The sequence below is a fragment of the Trachinotus anak genome, unplaced genomic scaffold (genome assembly GCF_046630095.1).
Source record: "Trachinotus anak isolate AG129_WGS33_773 ecotype Australia unplaced genomic scaffold, CSIRO_AGI_Tana_v1 ptg000016l, whole genome shotgun sequence".
Classification (NCBI taxonomy): domain Eukaryota; kingdom Metazoa; phylum Chordata; class Actinopteri; order Carangiformes; family Carangidae; genus Trachinotus; species Trachinotus anak.
In genome coordinates this window covers 20389397-20415431 of record NW_027273867.1, presented here as the reverse complement: position 1 = coordinate 20415431, position 26035 = coordinate 20389397, and the positions used below count along the sequence as shown (strand labels likewise).

At 40.6% G+C, this 26035-nt stretch overlaps 2 protein-coding genes across 15 annotated transcripts in view; both read left to right on the top strand.

The window, feature by feature from the left end:
• rbm43 (RNA binding motif protein 43) overlaps positions 1-5045 on the top strand; it is a 63621-nt gene extending 58576 nt beyond the window's left edge. For 11 of the 12 annotated variants that reach the window (XM_071499828.1, XM_071499829.1, XM_071499822.1 and 8 more), the window contains 2 exons: positions 1919-2010; positions 2107-5045. In XM_071499828.1, coding sequence (XP_071355929.1) covers positions 2107-3327 — 1221 coding nt within the window. In that variant the 5' untranslated portion in view covers positions 1919-2010 and the 3' untranslated portion in view covers positions 3328-5045. Of the gene's footprint in view, positions 1-2; positions 1832-1918; positions 2011-2106 lie in introns of those variants that run through there. The other variant, XM_071499834.1, reaches the window with a different exon arrangement.
• Positions 5046-7582: 2537 nt separating this feature from the next.
• The window catches only part of myo1g (myosin IG), a 50036-nt gene continuing 31583 nt past the window's right edge, over positions 7583-26035 (top strand). The window contains exons 1-14 of one of the 3 annotated variants that reach the window (XM_071499795.1): positions 7583-8437; positions 12422-12630; positions 13708-13801; positions 14077-14242; positions 15744-15797; positions 16042-16137; positions 16364-16480; positions 16686-16892; positions 17110-17255; positions 17354-17468; positions 18232-18402; positions 19521-19591; positions 24466-24540; positions 24695-24827. In XM_071499795.1, coding sequence (XP_071355896.1) covers positions 8343-8437; positions 12422-12630; positions 13708-13801; positions 14077-14242; positions 15744-15797; positions 16042-16137; positions 16364-16480; positions 16686-16892; positions 17110-17255; positions 17354-17468; positions 18232-18402; positions 19521-19591; positions 24466-24540; positions 24695-24827 — 1749 coding nt within the window. In that variant the 5' untranslated portion in view covers positions 7583-8342. Of the gene's footprint in view, positions 8438-10464; positions 10814-12421; positions 12631-13707; positions 13802-14076; positions 14243-15743; positions 15798-16041; positions 16138-16363; positions 16481-16685; positions 16893-17109; positions 17256-17353; positions 17469-18231; positions 18403-19520; positions 19592-24465; positions 24541-24694; positions 24828-26035 lie in introns of those variants that run through there. The other 2 variants (XM_071499796.1, XM_071499797.1) reach the window with 2 other exon arrangements.

Below are 26035 nucleotides of genomic sequence, written 5' to 3'. Positions count from 1 at the left end.
GGCTCTGACTCCGTGTAGCTCCAGCGTGTTTGTTGTCAGCTGTGAAAACATTAACGAGTCAACGAATCCACTCTGCGCCACGTCTAAAAAGTTTGGGTTTGGTTTCAGAAAACACGTTTTTACTCGATAATCTCTCGTACTGTAATCGGTGCATTCGTTGTTTTTTGGGGTTTTTTTTTTTAAATCTTAATTTGTATAAGTTTGACTTAATCAACAAACGATCCACATTTTATCTGAAGCGTAACTTTCGCTTTCGATTACACGTCCTGGACTTTGAGTTTCATGATGCCTGGAGAGATGAGAGACCCCATGCTGCATATCATCTGCAACATTAACACTATAAAGTGTGTTATTTGTGTTTACCTTTGCTGTCAAAGTATTTCCAGAGGGACAAAGAGGGAGGTTTGGTTGCCAGATATTTTCCCAGCTGGTAAACCTGACCCCCCCCCAGGCTTTCTTCATATTCAGAGGGCACAGCTCCCTCAGGGGCAATGAAGACATCTTTACTGTGTCTAACACAACAACAGACACTTTATTGTCCTCTACTGATCAGTAAGACATGCAGCAGCATTAAAATAACTCTCCCCTACATCATTGCTCGGGACTGATGGTGGCTTTTATTACTTCCAGACATAAAGATGGTACAGAGTATGCTGTGGGTATAAGTTAATTTCCTGTGGCTCATCTAATAGCTGCCCCCAGCAGTGCAGTACCTCTGCATTAGTCTATGATTAGATATGCTCAGAGAAGCTTATCCAGCACAGAAATACCAGTCAGTGCAAACCTAACCACTACATATATCAACTAAGGTTCTAATAACTAATAACAACCAGATGAAGACTAAATAATAACAAGCAGTAATGACAAATGACAGGCAGACGAGGGACTAAATAATAATAACGAGCAGATGTGATAAGGTACACTAATGATAAGCAGATGAGACATGATAAACAAACCACCGTGACAAGCGAAGCAAATTAAATGATGAGATCATATCTCTCCTGAAGAGACGAGGGGAGACTTCATGTTGATGCCTTTTGAGCCCTTCAATCCAAAACGCTAATATTTTAGCTGCTCTGCAGGAAAAACTCAGACGTGCTCAGTATATTCTCAGGTGAATAGAGAGACTCCAGAGCTTGAAGGATAAGGTGTGCCATGTTATATATTGTTCAACAAATTCATTGAAAGGACACCAATGAATAAGATCTATTAACTGGCACCGTCTGTGCAGCCCACGCCTGATGTAGATTATTCTGTGTCATAGAGCCCAGAGACTGTTAAACACACATCAGTGAGTCACACAGTTTCAGTGGGTGGCATCTTTCCTTTATTATAATAAACACGGGCACTGAAATTTCCTTATAGCAGAAATACTCACTTCAACCTTAAGATATTTGTTTTCCATCGAACAAGTGGGTTTGGGGTTTAGTGCCACAGACAGGGTGGTGATGGTATTTGTTGGCAGCAAGAAACAGGATATGTATCATCAAGCATACGTCAAGTGAAGTAATACTGTGAATAAGAATGCAAAATATTGATAAATCGCTGTGACAGTAAACATTTGTCTTTTTTTTGGCTTGACAATAAATATTACTGTCATTAAATGAAATGTCTTTTGGTACTTGCTTGCTTGTGTAGCTGAGAAGTGGATAATTCCACGTGTGTGCGAGGGAGGGTGATCTGCAGAATAGATTATATGAAAGTTAGAAATCTTAGCTCCCAAAAACGTACCTGTGTAGTTCCCGTCAATCCCGTCAGGTGGTTGGTCGTTTTTGTTCAAGGAAGAGAAAATACTATTTGACTCAACTGCTCTTTGGTCTACAAATGAAAGGTGGTGAGGCTCAAAAAGTAGGTTTATTTTCTAATCATTGAATCAATCAATCAGCCAGTAAGATAAATCATGTGTCTCTTTCCACAGTTGCTGCTGGAGCCATGTGACAGAGCTCTCGTGTGCTGCAGGTGAATCATCGACAGCATCATTCAACAGAGAAAGCAGCTGACTGTCCTGAGGTAACTCAACATTCCCAACATATTTATAGTTAGTGTAGAGTAGTTTGTCTTCAAGCTGACTGTCTCTCATTGTGTCCCACTTTCCACTTTTCTCAGATGGATTTCCCGGTGGAGGCGACGGTAGATTTGAATAATTTTCGAGATGAGACAGAGGTGCGAGGAATCCTCGGGTCACATGGCTTTGTGATGAGAAGTCTGAGCAGAGATCAGTTGTGGGTCAAAGGTTCGTTTTTGGAGCTCAAAGCTGTGATGGCCCGTTTGGAGCAACTTCTCAACTCACAAACCCAGACCGAGACACCGCCGCACCCATCCTCACCGGTTCAAACGCCTTCCTCTGGAGCCACTCCCAAACACTACACCAACAGCAGCTCAGTGTCCGATGGTAACAGAAGCAGGTTAGGGTCTTCTCCATCTGCATCTCGGGTGTCAGACACGTCCTACAATGATCCAACCTCTTCAGAGTACAGAGCCTCTTTTTCTCCGAGAGCAGACCAGCATGCTTCATTCAAGCTTGGAAGCGAGTCCTTTGTTATTGATGAAGACGTGTTCAATTACGCACAGCAGCTCAGAAAAAAAGACATTGACACCATCCTGGAGAATCATAAAGTTGTGATAGAAGTGAATGAATTTGGTGGTAGCACCAACATCACTTTACTGGGGAGGAGCGCAAGCGTAGCTGCCAGTAAACTCCAGAGCCTCTTCGACGATCTCAGCAAATCACTACGCACACAGGAAGTCCCTCGGAAGGACATGGGTCATGAAGGCAAAGCTCTTTTAGGGAAAATTAAGAAAAGCAAAAACATTTACAATTCGGTGCTCGTGTGTGAAATAAACGACGGACTTCACCTCATTGGACCGTCGAGCAAGAGCTACGAGTTAAAGCAGAAGCTGTTGGGGAGGCCGGTGGACCAGTCAGGACGTACAGGGAGGACATTTGAGAAAAACTCCAGGGGGAGGAGCAGCTCCCTGCCACCAAGCAACCGAAACAACACAGAAAGAGATAGTGGCGCCATTGCTAATCCATCTCCTGGTGGAGCTGCAGGTTACTCCCCGTCAAATTACCGGGATGAAAAACAGGAAGGTGCCAAGCCCAAGTCGGGGGCTGGAGCTCGTCTTGGTCAAAGTGGGGCTTCAAGGGGAAGAAGCCACTCTGAGTCCCGTGAAAAAAACTGGGCAGAAAAGGCTAATGGCTTCACAGCAGAGACGAAAGACAAAGGCAAGCCTTCTAAATCAATGAAAGCCTTGCACTCATTACAAAGTCTTAATCCAAAAAATTTTAAAGAAATGTTAAAAAGAAATTGTAAAAAGAAACGGTAAAAATGAAAGAATGAGCAAATGAGAAAGAGCAGCAAATGCTTGTTCATGACAGACAGCATTGAAACTTTACTTTTGTTGTCTCAGTTTCATTTTTGTGTTATTTTCAACAATGTCATGTCTCTAAAACGTCTCATACTTTTATTTTTAAGTAGCCTGTGTGTGAATAGGCTGCAACATGGTGTTGTATAATAGACCCTTACCGATGCTTGATAGTTTAAGGCTGATATCAAACCATTATTTGAGCATTAAAGGAAAGGTTTGACATTTTGGGAAATACACTTAATTAACATGTTGTAAACTCTGACTTTACATGAAGTTATGTGCTGATCTTTTTCTTGGCCAGCATGGACAGTGCATTTCAAAGAGCCAGATTAGCTGTTTCTCCCTGTTTCCAGTCTCTGTGCTAACATAAGCCCAACCACCTGCTGGTTGTAGCTTCATATTATCGTTCAGACACGAGAGGGGCGTCGATGTTCTCATCTAACTCTCAGCAAGATAACAAATAACCATGTTTTCCAAAATGTCAAACTCTTTAAAAAGATTATATAACAGCACGAACAGCTAATTTTTTTCACCACATCAATGTGTAACATAACCAAATGCAGGAATCTGTTTAAATGTTTTAATCCTGACCATGATATTGTGATTGATGTGGTATAAGGTACACTTTCTAAAACTGATGCAGTCTAATAAAACAGTCCTCACTGTATTGTATTATACAGAGAGTTGCTTCTGTTATTCACTCCTGTCGCTCTAATGCAATCCAGTTCAACAGCACCATAAGCTGCAGCCTCCAAAATGATCATAAAATTGAATCAGGACCTCACTAACCCAGTTTCAACAAAAACAGCTTCATTATAACTTTCATAAAGGAGGATTTATTGCAGAGCTGTTGTATTAGACTGCTTCAGTTTTAACCAAGTATACCTAATAAACTGTCAACTGGTGTGTAAGTACTGGGCAGAGCAGTTACAGTCTGTCTCTGTGGTGGACGATTTGAAGGATCCTTGAGTGTGTAGGTAGGTAGGTAGGTCTTCCACTGGGCCGTTTGGAAATCCAAGATGTTGGACTCCAGAAGACCTCAATCTCAGACATATATATGACGTTTCTGTACTAAAACTAGTCGACACAAACACCAACATATGTATGGTGCATCTTTGATAGCTGTTGTTGACTCCTTTGTAAACAGCTCTTGTAAATGATTATCCATGAAATGTAAAATATGATCAGTCGGATTGATGAAGGTTGTTGTAATAATGCTGCTCAGTATTCTGATTCTGACTCTGACATTCAGCTCTACCGATGTCAGAATTTTTATTATACTGGGACAATAATAACATGTATATAATACTAACACTAAAATTATTGGATTAGTAATAGAACAGTCAGTTACTTACTGGCCTTGACCGACATTTCTCACATAACTGTATTTCATTATTGCTGGTTGGTTGCACTGTTGGTGATCTGAGAATTGATTCCACATCTGTACATTGGATAAGAGCATGAGCTGAATGGCTAACATGTAAATTATGTAGATAGGGGGAAAAGTTGGAGTCAGTTTGGAATTAATTACACAAATGACCATTAAAAACACTAACAATAAATTACCATGGGTGATTTGAAGGCTCTTAAAGTGTTAATTAAATGTGGTAATGAGTTGTATGCCTGCTTAATCTGCCTGTGTTTGTGCTCTACCATAATTACATTGTGCATCTGGGGCTGTTGTCAGTGTGGGTTTCTGTTAATGTTGTGACTGTAACGCCTGAATCCAGCATCTAGATGGAGCTAGAAACAGATGAGAGAGGAGGCACATGAGCAGGAAGTGGAGCAGTCCCTGACAGTCATCTGAACTGATGTTGAGAGGGGAAGTAATGACGGCTGATGAGGATCTAATAGGCAACTGTAGTTACTGAAGTAGATGTTTGATTGGATACACTTGTCGTTATACGGCAAAGAACTACAGGTGAGACACATGAAAAGAAGAAGAGGCTGTCAGGAAAGCAGGTGAACACTCTACAATAGGTAGGTGTTGTATATTTCTGTCAGGAGATCATGTTTCAGGCTGATGTAAAGTCCCTTTACTCATAATTTTCCAATCAGTACTTTTATCAAGTATGAATTAAAGAGACAAGTCAAACAGGGCTGCACTGATGACTGTGATTGTGACTCAGAGGTCTTTCTTCTGGCAGCAGATCAGTGTGATGAGAAATCTCTCCTCCACCACAGAGCTTAATGCTGTGGTTTTCCCCTTTGACAGTGGGTTTGTTTTTTGTTGCCAAGTTATTTCAAAATAGTCTAAACAACAGACAGAAAAGTACATTCAGTCATTCAGATCTCCATCCTCACACTATTTTAAAGCTAAAACAAGGACTTTAAAGATGGAGTTTTGTTTACTTGCCAGTCATTGTCATCATTTCATCTCATTCATGTAGACTTCAAAGTTACACACCAAAGTTTGTTCTAGATATTAAAGATTTCGGATCCAACTCAAGGTCCACTTAACAGCTTTTCCAGATCTTTCAGCCAAATCTATGTTGTATGACAGCCCTGGGAAAAGAGAGCAAGTGGGCCTTGAGTTGGGATTGTTTTGTCAAACAACAAAAAAGTTACAGTCAGTGGTAACAAGCCATGCAGATAGCTTTGGTTTTATTTTCCCAGGTTGGGCAATATAGATATAGACAATATATTGATATATAATACTTTTAAAATCAGACAACAATCCTTTTACAACATTAAACTCACTCACTTACAATATCTCTAAGATTTCTGCTTTAAATCTAATACAATGAAGGTGTTGCGGGAATTTCTTTAGATGTCAGCAAACTAAATCCCATTCGCCTCCATCATAGAGGAGAAAACTCAGAGACAGAGATCACAACATTTTCGCAGACAAAACCAAAATTATCTGCCAGACTAAAAACCACCAGGGATTAGTGAGAAAATGCGTTGTAATTTGTGTGAAACCAGCTCTTTAAATTTTAAGTGAAAGCGGTGACAAAAGGGGGGGAATGCATTCTGAAGGTGACTTCCTGTTTTTAAAAATAAACCTTTTTTTTTAAGGTTTTTATTCAGAGTAGTTTCTCACCTCTCTTCATGAAACAGACAGTACAGGCGTGGATTTTGCTCGTCATGGAAAAAAAAAGCCCCATCTGAGTCATGAACTGAGCTGTGTCACTCGCCTGTGCTTGGAAAGATAAGCGCTCACTGCTGAAACATGTTGGAAAGCTGCCGGCAGCTGACGATGAAGGGCAAAAGGTCAGGCTCTTCATGTCAGTGGATCTTGCCCTCTATATTGTGACTTTCAGTGCTGAGAAGTATACAGATGTAGAGGCTGAGAAAATGTTTGTATCTGGAGCTGAAACTCTGACTGTATGGGTTCATCCATGGGTGGTAAAGGCTTTTAGCATCTTTGTATTTTTTCTACCCCACTATACCTCAATTAGGCAAATTAGATGATTAGTCGGATTAGGAGGAAGTGACAGAACAATGGTAAGATTTATCCTGGAAGTTGATTTTGTTCTTTTGGTTTCTCTTCCTCCATTCAAGTAGTTGACCTTTGAGATTTTTTGTGACCCAATTATTATAGTGTATTGGAAAAGCATTTAGTGACAGTGAATGCAAATCAGCGAAAAATGACAAGTCATGCTAAATTTGTGTCATATTGTGTAGAAAATAATTCATTGATTTGTAACTCCAACTAAAATGAAGAAACAGTAAAACATATAAAAGTTTGCCCAACAGTAATTTAATAGTAACTTAAAATGCATTAGCAACATTATTATTCTCAGACTGGCTAGCACTGGCTAGCTTGGATAGCAGTGAACAGTTTGTAAACTACATTAACATATCACAAAGCTCTTATAATAAAAGGGAACCTGATAAATTAAGGCAAGATAATGTTCCATTGAGGGCATTTGAGGAGTAGATGAAAGATTCCTGTCAATATTTACCTGTACACACAGATCAGACAGAGCAGTTCACGCAAACCAAAGCTGTGACTGCTGCAGAACCTTCATCTCTGCCACAGCAACAGAATGTTCGACTGAAAACAGCTGCTGGTTTCAGAATTTAACACCAGCGGTTCGCAGCTTGTTTTCATAGGAAGTACTGTCTACCTGCGGCCCTTAATCACAGGATAGCATAACTGATCTTCAATAATGTTCCCATGACTCAGGGACGTCAGGGAACCCAAAAAAATCTGAGGCATGTTCCTTGGGTGGAAAAAGAGATACCTCGAAAAGTTCTTGAAAAGCTTCCTGATTTCAAGAATAAGGCCGATGTCTTAGTCAGTACACAGTCTGAACTTTCTCACACACACCTACACACATTTATCTTACATGCCAAACAGTTCTGGTAAACCTTTCGGCCCCAGCATCCAAGAACGGACTTTTTCAAGTTCCAGCTCGGCACAGCACAGCTGTGAGATGGGAACCTCTGGTTCAGAGAAAACCCCGAGGGACACGTTGTTCTGCCGATGCCAAGTTAAGAAAGGAAATGCCACGATCCTTCCCAGGAGATAAAGGCCATTTTCCACCCTCAAATTTGCAAGGTTAACTGCTCTTGTCTGGCAGTAAGTCAGATGTGGGTTCCTGTGTCTGGGAAGAAATGATACACAAAATGCACACAAAAGTCGGGGCTGAGAAGCAAGAGAGCGAAGCCCTGTGTGAGAGAGTCAGGCTGTCTAGTGACAGTTTAGAAAGCTGGAGGACTTGTGGCAGGAAGAGTTCGACAGAAGAGGATGCAGAAGTGTTATGCGCTTTTAAAGATAGCCTCCCACTATTTATATAGGTTTGCGTGAGGGCATGGTCTGACTGACAGGATGACGTGCTGTAGCTTGTAGACCACAGCTCTGTGTGACTTGACTAAGCACACCCTCGAATCCAGCAAAGAGCACGCCACGCCCACAGCAGCAACAGAAGTCGACCATACTTCTCTTTCTTCCTCCTTGAGCTACTCTCTCTTCCTCCGGTTTTGTTCGTCTTTTATTTTTGTGTGTTTAGCGACTACAGACGGGTATGGCGGAGCTGGAGGGCCTGGAGTTTGGGAAGTCAGACTTTGTGCTCCTGGATGAGGTGACGATGGAGCAGTTTATGGAGAATCTGAAGTTGAGGTAAGGCCTGAGAAACTGTTAGAGAGGAGGAAAGGAAGGGAGGGGAGGAGGCAGCCGGGTGATGCACTTCATAGATACCTGATATGTAATGGACAACTTTATATTTCTTCAAGTTTTGGTTTAGTTGACTGTAAAATAAGCTCAAATGAGTGTAAGTAAGAGATTAAAGTGTATACCTTGTGTGATACTCACTCACTTAAAAAAAAAACCTTAATTTCTTACCATAGTGCTGAATTACTGAGTTGATGACTTGATCTTAAAAAGCTGGAGGCTAAGAGGGGACACAAAGATGGGAGATAAAGAGAAAAAGAGACATAACAAACGTGAGTCACTCCAACCTTGGCTTTCCTGCTCAGCCTCAGGGTTCAGATGTAGATATGTGGTTGATTTGATTTCATTGCCACACTACACATATACAGCAAATGAAGCACATGGCATAAAACCAACACAACAGTCAGTCTCACCAAACCTGAATGTAACTTTTAGTTGTTTTGCCTTTTCTCGTGACCTTTCTACTCTTTTGGGTGTTATTGTTCTGGGGTTTTATGCCGGCCACTTGTCTCTGAGTCCAGACAGTTTTTTTGTTTTTTCTTGACTAGTCTCACTTCCTCTGCATCTCTTGAGGGGGCATCATGTCCTCAGTTCAAACTGTGAGATCACAGTTATGCCCAGGGATCAGCAGAGGATCAGCGAAATGTCAAACAATATCAAATAAGCTGTGGATTTAAAGAAAAACAATTCACCCTTTTCTCAGCTGACGTGTGCACAGAAGATGTCCTTGAGTTAACGTTTTTCTCAGTTACTCTGGCTTGGTGTCTGTGTGCCATCATTGGTTAGCAAATAATGTATGTAGCCAGAGTTTCATCACACAGCTTGATCAGACTTGTCTGGTGCTGAAGTTTGTGCTGATATAAGATCACTTTAATGGTCGGCTTTACTTTTGTGTGTTTACCTGTGAGTTCAGTATGTTTGCATTTGGAAACGTTTTCCTTTACTTGCCAGTATTAGGCTGGTAATCACTTCTCTATCAGCTGGATATCTTTAACATCTATGAACAGGGTGGCCCGGTAGTCGAGTGGTTAGGGTGCGTACCATGTTGAGCACAAGACACTCTGAGCAGGCAGTCACTGGTTCGACTCCCGACTGGTCCAACTCTTTCCTGCATGTCATTCCCCTCTCTCTACCCCCTTTCCTGTCAGTCTCCACTAAGCTGTAATAAAGGCATAAAAAGCCCCAAAATAAAAATCTATGAACAGATTTCCATAAAGTTTGGTTCACATCAAGACCTTAGACTCAGAAACAATAAATTTAATGCTGTTGGTGGCTTTTCTTGAGTTTTAACCATAGGTAGATTGTAGCCACAAGCATAAAACTAACAGAGATAAAGACTCTAAATGTTTTTATTGACAAGACATTAACCTTGGTGATACAACAGGTGTAACAACAAGTTTACTGGTGAAGAGAGCACAATCAGATTTAGTGTTAAGAGGCTGGATAATTATAGCAATTGGTCGGTCTGTTCAGTATATTACCAGGAAGGAGAGTGAGATCACTTCTCTATTTTTTTTTCAGTCACTCACAACAGTTGTGAGGTTTCCTCACGATTGCAGTACAAGAGCAATATTTCTCCTGTCAGGTGTGAGTTCAACCATTTGAAAAGATGAAACTACCTTCTCGGTGACATAGATGCTGCCACAATCATCAATAGCTGTATCTCTACTTGTGGGCGAGATCTTTCCGGACACTGCCCACTCATATGAGCCCTCCTGAGCTCCCAGATGACGTAGTCTAACTTCACTCAGACAAAAACCAATGGTGCTTTCAGAAACCTCAAATAGATTAGCTAAATTCATCAATGAGGAAGGTGGCCTTATTATAAATAGCCAACCAAGTGTAAGTATTCAGTATTTTTTTTACTTTAGTAAAAATGTAAAAGCAACAGAAATACCCTGTTGTAACTAAAAATCTTACATTCAAGATTACATTTAAGTAAAAACACAGATGTATTAGTACAGTACCTAAAAACTGTGCTTACTTTCTAAACAATACATCCATGACTTTCCATCACTGCAGACTACCAGTGACTGATGGTCTCTTCCTAAAAGAGTGGTTCGAATTGCGGAAGTAATGGGGGGTGTCCGACCCCCCATATTAAGATAAAAAAACAGGTAAAAAAAACAAAAAGAAAAAACAGGGGGACTCTTTCTCACCTCTAAATGTAAAATTACAATATATTTGCCATGTTCATACCTGGAAGAATCTTGTGACACTTTCAGACACCCCTACAGTGGACCATACCATCTCTTAACCTTGACGTCAGTTTAACGTGTGGTCCGTTGTGTCAGTGCTCCCCCTCGATCCAGAAATGTCGTAAATGTAGGTAAATTCAATTACCACAGGCTACCTATGTTGTTGGTTCAGTATACTTTACTTTCCTTTCGACTGAGTTTCTGAATTAGACTGTGTAAAGTATCGTATCTGAACGCTAATGTTAGCTAGTTTTAAACTTTTGCCTTAAGTTACGGTTTAGCTAGCTAACGTTAGCTAGCTGACAGTGCGCCCTTTCGTTTCCAGTGTTGGCTTCACATTTCATTATAATATAAAATGTCATATATTATCTAATTTTAGCAAACACCGGTGCTAAGTTATGAGCAGTGAGGCAATTGAAGATAAGTTGTTGTAGAGATACATTTTGACATCAATATAGAGTTAATTATGTAGTTTTAATAGACTTTTTATAGCTCTGGGTGTTGTGTAGTTAGCCATTACCTATTTAGTATTAGCTTTATTTAATTAAAAAAGAAACATTTCGGAATTCATGTGTTTTAGCTGGTTTGGTAATTGAACAATAATAAAATGCATGTGTGCTGAAGGCTAAGTAATTGCATGAGTGGTGGAAAGTAACTAAGTACATTTACTCTAAGTACTATATTTAAGTATGATTCTGAGGTACTTGTACTTTAAATGAGTATTTCCATTTTATTGTACTTTTTCCAATATTTTTCAGTATTGTACTGAAGTCAATGTTGTCAATATTGTACTTTCTACTCCTCTACATTTATTTATTTAATAAGGAAGATACTCTAAGAACTGTTACACTCCAGTTCACTGATGCTCACACCTGCACTGGACTGGGTTCCCATTCTCCCTAGAGAAAAGGTTGACCCCCCCCTACAAAGATTGTATGAATACTCCAGTAAACAATGGGATAATCTCAGATTCTGAGATCTGCAAACGCTGCACTCAAAGTGTTCTCAAAACTTAGACACTAAAATAATAAGGCTGCATTTCTTAATTTAGCTCACCTTGACCCACCATGTCCTGTTCTGATGCATTAGGTTTTTGTATGTGCCCCTCAGAAGATCCAGTCTCTGAACTGGGACAATGTGTCCAGTCGACACCTGTGGTTCATGTTGACCCAACTGTTGCTGAGTCACTAACACTCTTACCACACTGACTGCCCTGTTAAGCTCTCTATGCAACAAAAAATTATGTAGCATTTCATTTAGCAGCTCAATTATCCCACGTGACATGACAATTTTACCCCTCTCAGCTCAGCAAAACCCACAAGAGGTTACACAAGGCTGTGACGCCCTTTGAACCACAAGTTTCATTTCCTGCTTTCAGAGTACACACACTTGTGTCACTTCCTGTCAGCTACATATGACATAGGTGCATGATGTTTTATGGAACTTTTATCTTGAGGGTTTTTTTAATGGGTTATGTGAGGCTGTCATGGGAAACTCAGGCAAAACTAAACTTTGCTCCCTTATACGCACGATTGAATAAATGAAATACTTATGCATGCTATCCCACATATACACATACACTAGATGTTATATGTACACAGCATATTTACAGTAAATGTATGTAGAATACTGTACATATATTCCTACACAGATGTGAAAGATAATTGTACATGTGTGTGAATTTTGAACAAGAGCAGAATCCATTGTTGTGTGGCATTGTCTTTTGTGTGCATAGGTTTGAGAAGGGTCGCATCTACACCTACATCGGAGAAGTGGTCGTCTCTGTTAACCCTTACAGACAAATGGACATTTATGGCAAAGACAACATTGATGCATACCGGGGCCGGGAGCTGTATGAAAACCCTCCTCACCTGTACGCAGTGTCTGATGCTGCCTACAAGGCCATGAAGAGAAGGGCCAAAGACACCTGCATCGTCATATCAGGTCAGCCTCTTTCACACTCTTAAACCTCACTGCAGTCCTGCTAGGTGTGAGCTGCAAACAACAAACTGATAGTTTCACATGAATATGTCACAACTGGTGCTGTGAACTCAGGGGAAAGGACCCAAATGTAGACAACAGAGACAGAGAAATGCAGTTCAGAGATTTATCAAACAAAAAGTAAAACAAAGGCTTTATGAGGTGAGGCAGTGTGTGGTCAACAAACAGAAGAACAAGTTCAGTCAGGAGCAAGCTGAAAACCAATGTCAAAAAAGCAGATGAAACAGTCAGAACACTAAGAACATGCAGTAAAACAAATATAACACTCTGGCACTCGAAAAGGGAAACACAAGACTAAATATACACTCAACAACTAAATGGCAAATTAGAAACAGGTGGAGCGGAAAAAGTGCTTGCACATGGTGGGAATTGTTGGATCTCTGTAAATAATATTATAACAAGTACAGTCACGGCCTGGTCTATATGAAAAGTGCAGTGAGAAAACATCTGGTATGATTTGACACTATATAAATAAAATTTGACTTAACAGAAAACTGATGAAAAAAAAAACATAAAGGCAAAAAGTAATTCGTGATTTTTATTATCCATCAACGTGAAAATGATAAAAAATGTCCATTGCAATGGCGCAAAACCCAAGGTGAGATCTTCAGCTGTCTTGTTTTGTCTGATAAACTGAAAAATATTCAGTTTACTGTCATAGAAGACTGGAAATTATTCACATTTGAGAAATTGAAACCAGAGAATTTTGACATATTCTCTTAAAAAATATCAGAATAGGTGCTGATTATTTTTCAGTTGATCGATTAGGCCTCTGCTGATGCTGCTTATAACTGTATTGATATTATGTATACATGTCTTTATGTTTACTCTGTGATCAACAGTATAGTATGCATGTCTGTGTGTGTCATTCATTTTGCATTGTAAACAAAAGAATGGAGTTGGGTTCAGATACTCATAGCTTAGATACCACCTTCACTTTCAGTGAGAGGCATTGGGAAATATTGTGAAATGCAGCTATATTATCTTTTATCAGTGTTGTGAAATTGTTGTGTGTTTCAGGTGAGAGTGGTGCAGGAAAAACAGAAGCCAGTAAATACATCATGCAGTATATTGCAGCCATCACAAACCCAAGCCAGAGGGCAGAGGTCGAGAGGTGAGAGCTGCTACGATTTTAAGATTAAGAGATTATTGTTAATTTATTCATGAGTGATGTGACCTAATATAGGATTCATTAAGACACTGTGAACTGAAATGTGAGCCAGATGGGTTTTAGTCTCAAGTCCAACACAAATAAATAATTGGATCATGAGAATTTGAAGTTGCCATAAATCATCTCACTCTCTTCTTCTCCTCTGACTCCATTTTCACCTCCCTCATGGCTGTTTCTCACATGTTTCCATCAACGGTTACCACACTGTGATAACTCAGCGTGAAAAATGTGCTGCTCAAGTCCAATTGTGTGTTGGAGGCCTTTGGGAACGCCAAGACAAATCGCAACGACAACTCCAGCCGCTTCGGCAAGTACATGGACATCAACTTCAACTTCAATGGCGATCCCACTGGAGGACACATCAACAACTACCTGCTGGAGAAGGTGAGGGGGGAGGTGGGCAGGATGATGGAGGGGCTTTGACTGCAGGCAGGAGACCTTCATGGGGCCCAGTAAACACAAAAACAAAGGAGTTATGTGCTCTTTTGGGACACAATGAACTCACCTCTGCAGAAAAGTTCTGCTCATTTAGTTTTTTTTAATTACATCTTTTCTCCTGAATATGAATGTTTCATGAGGTGATGACAAAGAGGTGTGAAGGAACATCCATGAATAGATGTGTCTGTGAAGTCGGTGTGCGGCTGCTGTGTGTTAATGAATGGCTCACCTGGGGGTACTTGATGCTGCTGTATTTATTCGCTCTGTTAAAGAACCGTCTGGCACTCAGAGCCGGTGTGAAAGATGGTGGTGCCATGATTCATCTCAGAGGGCAGAAATAACCACGCTGTCTCTAAGCTGTCCTGTTTCTCTGTCAGTGGGTGGAGCAGTGCTGGTATAGACACACTCCTGGAAACAGGAAAGGTTTGGTTTCAGTGTTTGAATTGAAGAAAAAAACAAAGTGAAATACTGAGTGTTGGAAAAAGAGCTGGTGATAATTCTTTTTTTTTTTTTACTTCTATAGAAAACTAGGTGGTACAGTTTTTTTCTGCACGATGTTACTTATATATTTAAAGTGCAGCTGTAGTGGAGATGAGAAATGTTGAAGGAGCTTCAACACTCTTCTGCATTGATCCTACAAGTCTCTGAACTCTACTGGAGAGATGAACACCTTTCTCCCAAAAGATACTCCCTCATTTGGTGTTAGGAGGATGGTGGTGGAAAACACTGTCTAACACATCAAATCTCCAATAGGTGTTCAGTTTGTTTGAGATCTGGTGTCTGCAAAGGTCACAGCATCTGATTCACATCATTTTCACACTGACTAAACCATTCAGTGACCCCCTCATGCCCTGTGAATGGGGCCATTGTCGTCCTGTTTCTTGACTCATTTTTCAGGCTTCTCCTTTAGTTTGTCACCTGTCTGTCTGATTTTATTTTTGCACCGAAGAAGAGAAACCATTCAGGGAAATTTCTATGGTTGACACGTGAAGGTGACAGTTGACTCCAGTGAAGCCACATGATAAGTTGCATTTTGAATTCAGATTGTTGCTTTCGCTTTGTATTTAAAACTTCCTATGACCTATTTGGAGCTATGTTATTTAAACATCTGACTTATCACCCCTTTCATAGCTAAAAATACTGACTTCACTTATTAAGCTAAATACAAATATGTTTTTTTTTTGTTTCTATAAGAGCCTTAATTACTCTGCCTCCTGTATGTAACAGAGAGTCAAGCTAACACTTTTCTGCTGGGGGTGTTGAAAGTAATGTTGCACAAAAACTAAAGTAAGACTAGTGAGTGCAGCTTGGACATCTGATACAACAAACACAACCTAACTTCAAGAAATAACACCTGGAACATTGTGCTTTGGTTTGGATAAAACAGTGTAAGCATGTCTGAGCATGGATGTTTGATTCACTGCCATAATCTGTTTTCCTGTTGAAGTCCAGGGTGGTCCAGCAGCAAGAGGGGGAGAGGAACTTCCACTCATTTTACCAGGTAAAGTCTGATCTGCGCTGCTGCTGCTGCAAAACATACGATCATGATGCTGTTTTACTCCTTTGCTCATTAACCTCTCACTGAACTCATCATTGACATCGAGGCTCTCTTGCCTGCACTAACCACCACTGTATCAACAGTAAAAATTAAATGAAAATGTATTGTTGATTACATGTCTAGTAATTCCTGCACAACAATACAATCATATTGGTCCTTAACTGGTATATTTGTTGTGTTTTTATAGTTACTGCGTGGAGGCTCTAATGAAATGCTGGAGTCATTTCACCTACAGAATGATCCTGCTGTTTATGCGTATACCAAAGAAGGAGCTGCAACAGCTGTGAGTTTGTCACCTTCACATTTTAAGTTGTTTAGAGGATGACAGTCAAATTAAAATGAAAGAAACTACTCTCATTTTCAAGCAACAACTGAGACAAAATTTGATTGTCCCCTTTATTAGGACAATTAATTTTAATTTAATTGTCCTCTCTACATTTTAGGAAGATACTAATGAACTTCAAGTCATTTTTTTCACTGATTCTTATATAAAATCCATATTTCTTTAGACGTCCAACAATGATCGCTCGAGCCACAAAGCGGTGATGAGTGCACTGGAAGTGATCGGCTTCTCGAAAGAGGAGATTAATTCCATTTATCAGATCCTCGCCTCCATTCTTCTGTTGGTAAGTTATAGTTTGGTTTGTTAAATATAGGAAACAAAAATAAAATTATGTAAAAATGTCAAATAAATATAGGTAAAGAATAATTTTACCACCTTGGTATATTATAGATTTTGCATCAATGTGGACTAAGCTGTGATTCTTGAGATCAAGAAGTATTAAGAAGTCATAGGATTATGTTTGTATAATGAACCCGTCTCTTTTTTAGGGTAATATGCAGTTTGAGAGTGACGGTGAGAATGTTCAGATCGTGGGACTTGAAACTGTGAACCACATCTCTGAGCTGACGGCCACAGATCCAGAGAGCGTCAGTAAGACCCTGCTGTACCGTACCGTGGCCACGGGGGGTGGCGAGGTCATCGAGAAAGGCCACACGGAGCAGCAGGCCTGCTTTGGACGGGACGCTTTTGCCAAGGTGCTGATTACTGGTTCTGCTGGTTTATTTTCAAATCACGCAGTCCAGTTTCCTTTGACAAAGCAACATCAGGATGAGATGTGTGGTTTATACAGATGAGTCGTTTTCCAGCTGATGTTAACAGCATCACTGTAACTTCACTGCTTCTCTTACATCTGATTTTCACACTTGTCACATTATTTTAATCTCCGCCTCTGTTCTTCCGTCCTCGCTGCAGGCTCTCTACGAAAGACTGTTTGGCTGGATTGTTGGCCGCATCAACAGTGTCATTGAAGTGAAAGACTACAACCCAGTGCTTCATGGGAAAAACACAGTCATTGGGGTGCTGGATATCTACGGCTTTGAGATCTTTGACAACAACAGGTCTTGTGAAACGTCCTGTATATCTTTATTCAAATGAAATGAAGTTGGTCATTGTTGATGATGTTGCTCAAGTGCTTTTTTCCTCTGTTGTCGGCCAGTTTTGAACAGTTCTGCATCAACTACTGCAACGAGAAGTTGCAGCAGCTTTTCATTGAACTGATCCTCCGACAGGAACAAGGCGAATATAATAGAGAAGGCATCACCTGGCAACATGTGAGAAACACACACAAACAATAACACACACATGCCACAGTCTTCTCTTGTGCACTTGCACAAAAAAAAAAAAAAAGTTCACAGTCATTCTGCGTTTGCTATTTATGTTGTGTGGCAATGCAGTTTGCAGACATGTTCATGCAGTGTAGTGACATGTATGTGCATGGATTCAACTGTGTGATCATTTTGGAGGCTGCAGTTTGTGGTGCTGTTGAACTGTATTGAGTTATGTTGACGAGCGTTTCTATTATTTTGTCCACTCCATTCAAATCAATGAGGGCAGGCTAAATAACAGAAACACCTCTCTGTATAACAGAATACAGTTCAACAGCAACACAAACTGCAGCCTCCAGAATTATCATACAGTTAAATCAACACCTCTTTAACACAGTTTCAGTAAAGACTGAACATTATTACCTTCATGAAGGAGGGTTTATTGCAGCACTGTTGTGGTAGATTGTATTGGTTTTAGGTAAGTGTTCCTAATAAACTGCTGACTGTAATCTGTAGGAGATATGGTTGACACAGATATAACGTGCAAAAGGTTAGGAGAATAAAACAGTAAGTGAGGCACCATGATGTCATTTACATGCACACCTTGTGATTGCACAAGCATGTACTTGGAACAACCCCAGACACATGGGACATGCACACACATGCAAGAAAGACACACAAAAATGCTTGAGCAGCAGTGTGAGTAACCACTGGATTCATAAACATCAGCCTGTTTCTCTTTGACTTAACAACGGTGCTGTTCACACAGATCGACTACTTCAACAACCAGATCATTGTTGATCTCGTGGAGCAGCCGCACAAGGGCATCATCTCCATTCTGGATGAAGCCTGCCTCACCGTCGGTAACGTCACCGACACAGTCTGCCTGGACAGTATGGACACCAAACTGGCCCAGCACCCCCACTACACCTCCCGCAAGGTGAGGACAGATCCCAGCATCGTCTGTCAGGCCTCCTCTCTCCTTCTCGTATAACTCTGCTGTTCCCAATGAATCAAAGCTGTCCAAAATTTGTAAATCATATGGAGAATAATAATTAACCCTTTAATATGCAGGTTCATTATTTTTCTCTTTTAAGTAGCTTGAAGGTTGGAAAACCCATCTTACTTTGCTCCTGTGCTGCTATATATTTACACCAATATTCACACTGTTTAAAATTATGAGACTACATGTATTTAAACAATGTTTGGCTGCTGCCACGAGATTGTAATGACAGGCCCTCTGGCTTCTCTGTGAGGTTAGATGGGATACATTTGCTGGTTATCAGTATCATTCAGAAGGTCTATATTTAAAAACATTCCCTACTAGAATTGTTAATCTGTTTTACAAAAAGCAGAACACCTTTTACTGCTCAGCACCAAACTGAGAAGAAATGTTTAAGTTCAAAAAAGGGATCTTCTCTTCGTAGGAAGTGGTGATTTGTTGTTGACATATCCTCCTCAGGCTTACAGTAACTCTGACACACAAAAATGAAGAAATCTTATTCACCAGTGAAGCTAGTGAAGCAGTGACAAACATTCAAATTGATCATGTAAATAAATCTGCTGGGACTGCTGGGAAAAATGAAATGTGGTGTTCAGGGGTCAGTGACTAAAAATACAGTTGTGGTTTTGAATGATGCAAACCTCGTGGTACAACATTGGCTTAACCACTAAAGACACATTTTTGTGTAGATATAAAAAGAAACAATAAAAATCAATACATATTTGTTGCGTTTCTTCATTTTTGGTTTGATTTTGACTAAAAATATACTAGTAAGTACAAAACCCCTCTTTTTCCTCCAGTGTGGCCTGAGTGCTCTTCTCTAACACAGGTGCAGCTGTGTGTTGCCGTCAGTAGAGAGCAGAGTTTCTCCAGTGTTTTGCATTCAGAGTTGTTTTAGACATCACAACATACTTTTCAAACAACAGGGGCACCAAAATGTAGCCAGCATCGCTCCTCTTAGACCTAACACCTGCACACTCTGGAAATGCTTGTAATTTACATTATATGGGAAAAAGCTCTGTTCTGCACTCACAGCGTCTTCTTCCTGTTTCCAGCTCAGCCCCACTGACAAAACCATGGAGTTTCAGAAACACTTCCGTATTCGCCACTATGCTGGAGACGTCACGTGAGTCACTTTCACATTTACACCCTTTGTTATAATCATCTGCTTTGGCTCGGAGCAGTGTGTGGCTGAGGAAGGGACAGGATGTTGTGCAGAGTTCAGAAGTGTAAACCTTATAATCCTATTAAGAGAGGTCGGTTTATGACATTGGCAGCAGCTGGTGTGTTCATAGAGGTATTCCAGTGAACCAGTGTGACAGCTTCACTGGCCAGAAAATGTTGTAAATCTCCAAATTAACGATTGTCTTTAACTCTCTGAAAAGATTGATCACATTGTAATTAATGTGATGTATGACAAGTGCATCTGGAAAACAATTCATATGCCTGTGTTTTATGACCGGAACTGTGGGGATTCTCACATCTGAAAATAAATAACCAGTATCCAATGCAGAATTAAACACGTGTGGGAATATGGGGGCAGGGAGACGATATGGACTCCCTCCATTTTTCACACCTTGAATCCCTCGGTCGCTGTATTTTCCAACAGGTGTCACAGATATCAAGTGATCAAGATATTTCCGATGCATGGGATTAATTCATTTTATTGCACGTGTTGGAATAAAGGACATTTGGTTTAGAGGGGAAATTGGCATGTGTTTTAAGGAAAGACCTCATCCGAAATGTAAATGTGAAGTCAAATGAAAGACGAGATGTTTGTCTTAAAAATTGCTGGAAAATGTGTTTTTGCCGTTAGGGGGCTTTAAAGTTGCCTGCTGAGTCTGTTGTAATCACTGTGATATTTATAAAGATCATTCTGGTCATTTTTGTCTGTCTTAGATTTTCACAGTGGAGCCAGACAGGAAAGATTTAGTGACTTGCAAAAAGACGTTCTGAGCTGCTAGTACAGAATGAACAGGATGAATTTCATTATAAATCACATGTAACACTATAAAACTGACTTATATGCATATTAGGGTTTTTTAGCTTTAATCCTATTCTGAAAGTACAATATGTTTTGTTTTTGTTAGTGGTTGTTTGGTTTATGAATTCCAGACTAGAGATGAAAGACTGTTTTCTTCTCCATCACTGCTCCACTTCCCTAATGTGTTCACTGGATTTAAACATCACAGTGGCCAGATGAGGCTCCTGGCCAGCAGTCACCCGCTGTGGCTTTGGTTTTTCAGAAGATCCCCAGTGCTCACGTGTACTGCCCTCAATCTAGAGAGGGGAAGGACATTAATATGTCAAGGGAACACGAAAGGAGGAGGAGGAGGAGGACGGGGAGGGATGGAGCCAGCTGATGAGACAATTTTGGGTCTGTGAGATGTAGCAGTAGCAGTAATCAAGGAGAACTGGAGTAGGGTTTACTGAGGTTCTTTGACTCTGGGAAATCCAGGCTAACACGATGTCTAACACGCACTGAAACACCGAACAAATTTCATCCATCGTTGAAGCTCAAGACAGCTGCCACAGACAATCACTGCTCTGTGTTTCTTTCTCCCTAACCACCGAGCAATGAGCAAATCTCTCCATCATTCAGCTTTCAGGCCTTTTACTTAAGTAAAAGTATCAATGCCACACTGGTAAAATACTCATCATAAATCCCTCTTAAAAAGGTTATAATCAATACTTTTATAATAAAAGTGCATCAAATAACAGATGTTGACATGAGTCCCTCATAGTGAAGATCTCACATAGAAACTGTCTCACCTGAATCTGCAGCTCCCCTCAGCTTTACAGAGCTTTACAGTGAGTCTCAGCTCATTGTTTACCTGTCAGGTCTGTGATTTTACTGCCATAGTTCACTCTGGCTGCTGCAGCATGCAGCTGTTTTTTATCATAAAAGCTGTAAAAATCCACTGTTCACTTCCTGATCAGCACCACACAGCAGACACACACAGTTAGCAACTAGCTGGTGAACACAGTGGAGCATTTAGCAGCTAGAGAGCCAGATATTTCCCTCAGGAGTTGGTAGAGACCAAAAACAGAGCTTAAAGAGAGTGAATATTGGACTTGCATTTGCCAGTTGGACATAGACATGATTCTAAATGAATGAATGATGATCTTGCTCTGTAACTGCTGGATGTGTAAATAAACATCTGGTTGCTAACAAGGTAAAGGGTGATAATGTGTTAATGTCCACAACTTGTTTCCTCTGCCACCAAGTGGACAGAAAATCAGTTATTGCAGGTTCAAGGATTTTGTTGTTGCTTTAAATACACTTAGTTACATTCCACCACTGCCAGCGTTAACATGACGGGCTGGATAAGCGTGTGTGTGTGCGTGTGTGTGCGTGTGTGTGCGTGTGTGTGCGTGACAGACCTGCATTGGTAATGACAGATGGTTGTCCCTGTCACTGCGTGTCCCCATCACCCGGCTTCAGCTCATCGTGGGGCCATGTCGGGGTTGCTCCAGCCGAGCTGTCACCCCTTGTATATAGCTTGCTGGTGGCACTGGCCCCCCATCATCCCCTGTCCCATCCCATCCCATCCCATCCCATCCCAGTCTATCCTTACTCTGGCTAAATATACCCCCCCCCCCAACCAAACCACCACCACTATCACAAGCTTTGACCTACTTCGCTCCCTCCTCCTCCTCCCTATTTTTTCTTCTTTCCTCATCCTGTTTCCTCTTTTTCTCCTCCCTCTGTACTGCAACCCTCACCTGGCTCTCCTTGCTATCCACATTTTAAATTCCCTGCAGTATTTCAGGCTGCACATGCAGCACTTTGAGCAGCCATAAGATATATCATTTTCCCTTACTGCACAACTTTACATCGCAAGAAATCTCACATCTCTGTCGCCTGGCTCTTGTAGTTTGTGCTGCCTTTCACCCTGTACAACACAGCCCCTCTCCTTGCACCAACCTTGGCCTTCACTTAAATATACTTTCCTCTAAATCATCCTCTTGTCTCCGGAGGGCCACTGCCTTTATCTCTGCATGTCCTCTCCTGTCTGTCCTCTTCCTGCCACTGTCCTGCCCTGTCCTTGAGTATGAGTGTTGTGTCTTGTTATTGTGTGCTCTGATTGCTCTCTCTCATCCTTTCACACTCTGTCTCCCTTCGGCGAGCTTCCCAGAATCTGGTCAGGTGGCTTTGGCGCCCGTGAGCCAAGGGGACACATCTGTCATAGCCAGCCTCTGCTTCTTTGCCTCCAGATGTGACAGCCGAGGACACAGTCACAGACAGGGCCACACAGACGACATGTGACATGCTGTGTGTTCAGGTTTTTTTTTTTTTTGTTAGTATGTGAGAGAGAAAGGGAGCAACTGCAGTGGTGGAAAGTAACTAAGTACATTTAATCTACTGCACTGGAGTATTTTCATTTTATGTGACTTTACATTTCTATTCCAGAACATTTCAAGGGAAAATATTGTACAGCATTTATCTGACAGCTATAGTAACTGTTACTTTTTTATTGCACAACATTAGTTACTTTATCTTGTTAATTCAGAAAAACAGGGCAAACATTTTTTTCTCAAGTGAATGTGTTACACATCTGTACAGATTTAGATTTTACATTAAAAAACACACACAAGTTCAGCCAAACAGAGATTTCCCCTCTAAAGAAGCGGCTAAACAGAAACACTCATGCATCTATTTCGTGAGGCGGGTGCATAGGAGCAGGATGAATGGATCCAAAGTAGCAATTAATAGTGGGAATAAATAATTTATTAAACCTTCATTGTGTAAAACAGACATCAATTCACTATATAACAGAACTGTTACATAGTATATAGTATTTTCTATTGCATGTGGAGTGAGGCTATTTAAGCTGGCTCCTTATTGTTTTCCAATATTTCACTAAAAAGTAAAGATTAAAGACAAGTGCAAATAAAAAAAGTAAAATACAAATTTGTGTAGCTGAACTTCGGTTTTTCTTCTTTTCTACCCCATTAATCATCTCATATCATGTTGCTGATCAATTGCACCAATCACCAGAAAAAATTCCTTGTATGTGAAAACATACTTGGCAATAAAACTGATTCTGATTCTGATTCTGATTCTGATCTCACGGCCTCTAAAATTGATTTTGTGCCACTTTGGTGGGGGCTGGATCCCAAGGTTGGGAACCACCAGACTAAAACTAACAGAATATAAAGTAAAACTAGATTCACCAACAGTAAAATGCTACTTAGATCAGAATTACCAGCCAAACACTGTAATGCATAATAATAATAAACAGACACCATTTTTCTGTTGAGCGAGTACTTTTACTTCTGATATTTTAAGTACGTTTAGCGGATGATTCTTCAGGACTCTAACTTGAAAAAGAGTATTTTAACATTGTTGTGCTGGTTCGTACTTCAGTGAAAGACTGCTTTCGTATGCACAATTTGTGCGTTCTATAAAAAGGATGCATTTTTTTGATGTCAAAACACCCACACTCTGCGAGTTATTGTTGAATTGTGAATGAGTAAAGAGGGGGAGAGGTTTATCTGAGGCAATGCTTACACTACAGCATGCCAGAGGCTGCACGACTTATGTAACTGTGCCTCACTATGTGCCCGTGACCTCCCACTGATGCCTCACCAAAACCAACTGAGCAGTTTGGAAACAGGCAGACAGATTAGTTTGCAGACAGTTCAGTGTTTTTTCCCAAAACGTGAGCCGTGGGGGGAATCTGACCATGTTCCTAATTTGTAAATCGTGTAAAGCGGCATGACTGTTGTTCTAATCCTCTAGCCTGAGGACTGTGAGTCATTTGGAGCAGAGAGTGGAGTCCATTAACGGGTAATGATAGCGACCCTTTTAGTGACAGACTCGTACTGTTTAAGTTGTGTTACTTTCTCTCTGACTTGTAATTTTAGCATCCTGACATCCTTTTCCTGACACACACTTCACTCCAAGTGCTTCTCAGTGGGTCCTCCCCCGTCTTTTGAGCTACTTTTGGCCAATTTCTCTCGATTACTCTCACTGTCTCCCTCTGTCTATTGCAGATATTCCGTCGAGGGCTTTTTGGACAAAAACAAGGACCTGCTTTTCCAAGATTTCAAACGCCTCATGTACAACAGGTGCCAAATACAGTCTTCACTGACAGTTTCCTCCAACGTCACAATGCTCTTGACAGTTCAATAACTGGGTTAAGTGTATAAATGAGGTTCCTCTTGCTAGCCTAGTTGATGGCGTCCTCTCTTGGCTCTTTGCCTCTTTCTGTCTTTCTCATAGCGCCAACCCAGTCCTGAAGGAGATGTGGCCAGATGGTCAGCTGAGCATCACAGAGGTCACCAAACGACCTCTGACCGCCGCCACCCTCTTCAAGAACTCCATTGTGGCCTTGGTGGATAAACTGGCCTGCAAGGTCAGTGGTTTTGGCTCATGATTGGTGGGGGGGGGGGGTTTAATATTTCAGCTTTTTACTACCTAATTCTGACAGTATAAAGTAAAGCCAAGCGATGCTGTCTGACAAAGACAGAGAGCAGTAACTATAGGAGAGAAGCTGAACTGAAAAAACTGTATCAGAGACAGAAAAGTTATAATGCCTTCATTTTGTGCCTTTTTGGGCTGATTATTTTACCCCTGAAAGTGATTTAATTCCTAAAAGATGTAGATACTCCACTCTGCATTTAGATACAGAACTATATGTGTTCTATCAGCTTTTGTGTCCATTTTATCGAGTTTGTCCAAGAAAATAAACTTGATTTTGATTATTTGTCATCCATAGCTCATGTGTTATTTAAGTGAAAAAAAAAACATTTTGGTTTTGCTGTCTGTCTTCTATTATATACTTAGATTGAAATCAGTCTAATAAATAAAATGTAATGCATTTAAATATGTGATTTAAAGGTAGCTTGAGCACTTTAAATTACATGAATTTCACTTCAGTCAGTGGCTGAGATGGCAGTTACAGCTAATAAATTAAGGTAGATATCTTTAACATGAGCCTCATAATTGAATTTAGCTGCCCCCCATTTAGTAATTTGAAATAATGAACTAAAAGAGGTCAGGACAAGTCAGTAAGTGTATTTAGTTTTAGCTTTAGGCTAGGCGTGGCTATCTCATCAACATTTGATATAGATCTCTTTGTTTAGCTGTCTAGTGCACTTACTGTGGTTTGGCTAATGCCTCTGCAGCGGCAACAGCTGTGACTGCAGGCATTATGTTTTTGGGTCGTCCGTCTGTCTGTGCATCCCATTCTCGTCAGCACGATATCTCAGGAACGCCTCGAGAGAATCCCTTCAAATTTGGCACAAATGTTCACTCAGACTCAACTCAAGAATTCATATGCTAATTATGATCAAATACACTTGATACCGTTTATTGAATTTCTTCAAAGTCTTCAGTACATATATTATATGAGTCTTGACAGGCATGGATGCCAACTGTCTAAAAATAGGAATGTTATTACTAGAGTAAAGTTAATATTAATTAAATCTATTTTAATGGTGTTTTCACGCAAGGGCTTTTAACAATTCTATGGCATAATCATTTCTATTTGCTAAAACAACAAGTCAGAGTTCAGTATTTTCTCAATCTGCCCAAATACAAAGTTACTCATTCAGCTCTGTA